Source organism: Notolepis coatsorum (genome assembly GCF_963971535.1).
Source record: "Notolepis coatsorum genome assembly, chromosome: 2".
Taxonomy (NCBI): domain Eukaryota; kingdom Metazoa; phylum Chordata; class Actinopteri; order Aulopiformes; family Paralepididae; genus Notolepis; species Notolepis coatsorum.
This window is the reverse complement of record NC_140166.1, coordinates 198,363,536-198,368,104: the sequence shown is the minus strand read 5'-3', so window position 1 is coordinate 198,368,104 and position 4,569 is coordinate 198,363,536. Positions and strand designations below refer to the sequence as shown.

The 4,569-nt window shown below is 43.4% G+C and overlaps 1 protein-coding gene across 2 annotated transcripts in view; it reads left to right on the top strand.

The window, feature by feature from the left end:
• Positions 1-381: 381 nt before the first annotated feature.
• lpla (lipoprotein lipase a) overlaps positions 382-4,569 on the top strand; it is an 8,608-nt gene continuing 4,420 nt past the window's right edge. The window contains exons 1-5 of one of the 2 annotated variants that reach the window (XM_084336660.1): positions 382-604; positions 1,594-1,796; positions 2,414-2,593; positions 3,092-3,203; positions 3,860-4,102. In XM_084336660.1, coding sequence (XP_084192786.1) covers positions 514-604; positions 1,594-1,796; positions 2,414-2,593; positions 3,092-3,203; positions 3,860-4,102 — 829 coding nt within the window. In that variant the 5' untranslated portion in view covers positions 382-513. Of the gene's footprint in view, positions 605-1,590; positions 1,797-2,413; positions 2,594-3,091; positions 3,204-3,859; positions 4,103-4,569 lie in introns of both variants that reach the window. The other variant, XM_084336659.1, reaches the window with a different exon arrangement.

Below are 4,569 nucleotides of genomic sequence, written 5' to 3'. Positions count from 1 at the left end.
ATGACAGGCAGACTGCAGTCGAGTTGTGAATGATTTTTGGTAGATCATCACTAGATGTTAGATCTGCACGCCCGTAAAAATGTTTACATTTATTTAAAATTGTATGTAATGGGAGTAGTTGAGGTTAGCGTTAGGGATAGGGATAGTTGTACTTTTAAAGGTTCAAATTATGACGATTTGCGTCAGTTTGGCCAAAAACTGACGACCGATGACCTTGTGTGATATAGTGATCTGGCATTAACGTGATTTGTGAAGTGAATCAGAGTGTGGACGAGGTCCAAGCCCCGCCCACTCACCTCCAACCAATAGCATGTGGTTATTCAAATGAGCCACTCATAAAGTTAACTTGGAGCGGCAATGTGACAGACTTCAGAAGAAACTTTACCTCTTGACCACAACGACTTCTAACCATAACTCTGCGTAAAAGTCACCAATCTCATTGGATATATACCACAGTTGAACCAATCTTCAAGGCAATTTTATGTAGGACATCTCACAAAACTCTGAATAATAATGGGAAACATATATTTTTTCACTGTTTGGATAATTTTGGCAAACATCTGTGGGACCTTTTCTTCTGACCTCGAACCCACCGCTGCTTTTGGTAAGAATGTACACATTTCTTTGGTTCATATCGTTTTAGGTTGTAGCCTAGTAATGGATGGTTCATGGTTGGATAAACATCAGTGCAGCAATCAATGCCGACCAGCTCTGATAAATAAATGTCTGTGCTAACGGGACGCATCTTAATTAATGCATGCCGCTTCGCTATGACCGAGAGTAACCCTGGGAAGCTGTTCGGGTCTATAGGTTTGCACCCCACCATGCGCATATAGAAAGCAGACATATAATAGACTTATTGTTAAACACTTTTTTTTTTTTTTTTTTTTTTTTAAACACAACAATAAAAAAAGAAAATCTATCTGAGATTTTTGAATGCAGTTTATCCTTCCTCTATGTGTTATAGTCATGGGACCAAGTTGCAATTGTATTTTACTTTCAATTATTAGATAATTATGTGTTTGGTTGACCTATTTTGACTTGTTTCAATTTGTTGAAAGCAATTTCGAGAGCATGGCGGGTGAAACCTTTTTTTCTTTTGGGAATATTTGCCGATTTAACTTTCTGCATTATATAATAAACTCTCGTATTGTTGTGAGTTAATATTGGAATATTGGTAGAAATGCAGTGAAAACAAAAGGGGGCGACACTGTCCTGTTCATACCATATCGGGACGACTGCTATACTGAACTATTACACTGATGGATTTGTAGATTCATTATAGGCTACTTTAAATGGATCGTGTCGAGTTCATTATATTTTATAGATACATAAATATATATATAAAATCTACTGGTCTCATGAACTGCATTAATTGTGAGAATGGCCTCTAAATCCATCATCAAAAATGCAGTTGAATGTTGTGTTTTGTAGGCTACTTCTTTATTTCTGTCCTGTCCTGTCTCAATACTACTTATTTTTCTGTGAATTTGCACATTTCCTCGGGAGAGTGAGCCATTTGAACTAATATTTGTGTGTGTGCGTGTGCGCGTGTGCGTGTGCGTGTGTGTGTGTGTGTGTGTGTGTTAGCAGGTAACATCACTGTGAGTCCCCCGCTGCCCACAACTACAGAATGGATCACGGACTACAGTGAGATCGTGTCTAAGTTCTCTCTGCGGACCGCTGAGGTCCCAGATGATGATCTGTGCTACATAGTGCCTGGTCAGCCCGAGACCATCCAAGAATGTCAATTCAACAACGAGACACGCACCTTTGTTGTCATTCATGGCTGGTCGGTATGTCAAAATATGATGCATCTATAATGTTGATCATTACGAAGATTGTTGTTAAAACTCTGGACGTTTTAAGAAATTACTAAATGAAAAGTCTAGATATTAGGTGACCAAAACCTTTAAGATAGTATTTTGTATAACATTAATTGCATACATTTTCTTATGAAGTTATTGTAAATTAGAGAGCTGATCTAAGCACCAGGCTGACTCAGTCCAGATACTGACAAGCTTGTATTAAATTCAAACACAAGCTGATAGTGAATAGCACCAAAAATAGCTCAAGCAATTAGAACCAAGACAGGCTCAGATGGGGAGTTATTCATCCATCCATCCATCCAGAGCCAATCATGCATGCATTCAACCGGATGACACCATGGCTTCTGTCCAGTGATTGGACACTGAAGGCTTAGACCCAAACGAATCACGCTACATGGCACCTGACCTCAGAATTCTGTTTGTGTGTGTGTGTTTGTGTGTGCGTGTGTGTGTGTGTGTGTGTGTGTGTGTGTGTGTGTGTGTGTGTGTGTGTGTGTGTGTGTGTGTGTGTGTGTGTGTGTGTGTGTGTGTGTGTGTGTGTGTGTGTGTGTGCATGTGTGTGTGTATGTGTGCGTACGCCACAGGTCACAGGGCTGTTTGAGAGCTGGGTTCCTAAGCTGGTATCTGCTCTATATGAGAGGGAGCCCACTGCCAATGTGATTGTGGTGGACTGGCTGACCAGAGCCAATCAGCACTATACCACCTCTGCTGGCTACACCAAGCTGGCGGGCCGCGATGTTGCCATGTTTGTCAACTGGATACAGGTGAGTGTTTTGATAGTATAACTGAGCAACCTGAGCATGACATAAGAGCAAAATGGCCACTGTGTGAATAGTCTATTACAAGGCTCGACTGGAAATGCATGCAAGATGTAGTGGATCAGTCTTTCAGTTTGAACAACTTTAAGGTGAAGGGCCATTGGCACTGGAATGGCACATAATACATTCATTTGTTGCACATTGTTTTCCTCAATGTCCAGTTTTACAGAATGAGGGCTTTTGATAAAACTTGCATTGCAATATTTGAAACTAGCCTCTTTATAGATTGTCATTCATAATCTCTTCCGGAAGTCAGTTTCCCAGACACATGTTGAGTCCCAAATTCTGTCAAGATTTTAGTGGAGAATTATCGCCTGGTTTCATTTAATACCTGTTGTAATGCATGCAACAGGGCTACTGTATTCACTTTGAAAAAACATTTTTAGGGCATATCAAAGTACCATAGGGAGTTTTGACCTGTTGTATCCATCTCTCACCTTGTAGAAAGAGCTGGACTTGCCCTGGGACAGGATTCATCTGCTGGGCTACAGTCTGGGGGCTCATGTGGCTGGCGTCGCTGGACACCTCACTGGCAACAAAATCAGCAGGATCACAGGTGAGAGAAGATAATATACCGATGGGTCTAGTATCATTGCGCTATCAGCGCTTTGATGTGTATAATTATATGTACATAGATTTAAGTAGAGTAAAGAGGATGTGTTGGATAGAAAGGTTTACTGTATCACTGTATTTACTCTGGGTAAATAAATGCATGCATGTATACACACTACTGCACTGTACTGTATTGGATTGTACTATATTGTGTTGTACAGTCATGCATCAAAATCCACACAATGCTCCATTCAAATTGAATCTGTTTGCCATTACACCCCAGGCCTCCATTATACTGTGTGCACAGTAGGTGGGTCCAACCCCCTTATTTGTCGGTATGAAATCTCCCTGACCCACTTTGCTTAGAATAATGGCATGTTTACTGTGATCAGAGGAGCAGCAGAGCCATAATCACCCCCTCACATTGTTGAGCTCCTGCCACAGCCACAGCGCCCCTGCAGCCGCTTCGCAGCACACTAAGAGGCTTTTCCAAGCACTCCCCTGTGGTCTGGAACAATATTATAGACTGGGTTTCAAGAGAAACCCTTCTCTGTGTCTCTTTTATTCAATCAGTCACTCTAACTGTCCATGCATCTCCTCCTCCTCCTCCTCCTCCTCCTCCTCCTCCTCCTCCTCCTCCTCCTCCTCCTCCCCCCCAAGGTCTGGACCCTGCTGGTCCCACATTTGAGCATGCGGATCTCCAGAGCACCCTCTCCCCAGACGATGCTCAGTTCGTGGACGTCCTGCACACCAACACCAGGGGCTCCCCCGACCGCAGCATCGGCATCCAGAGGCCCGTGGGCCATATTGACATCTACCCCAACGGAGGCACCTTCCAGCCGGGCTGTGACATCCAGAACACTCTGCGGGATATTGCTTTCGCTGGCATCCAAGGCCTCCAGAGTATGTACCACACACACACACACACACACACACACACACACACACACACACACACACACACACACACACACACACACACACACACACACACACACACACACACACACACACACACACACACACACACACACACACACACACACACACACACACACACACACACACACACACACACACACACACACACACACAGTGAGTACAAAATAGCTCTATTTACATCGCACCTCTCCACCCGCAGTGTGTGACGCACTGCTCTGTCGAGGCACATGTCAGTCATCCTTCAAAGTAAATGCTCTGTTATTACTACGGTGTAAAATCTCAGGTGGGGATTATCTGAGGTTTATAGGGCGTCATAACAGACTGACCCACCGGTGGAGTAATCATAATATGTATATCATGTTTCACGCGACTGGAGAAAACTGAGCGAGTGTAACGGGGAAGCCCGTGGGTATGTCCACAGTCACGGA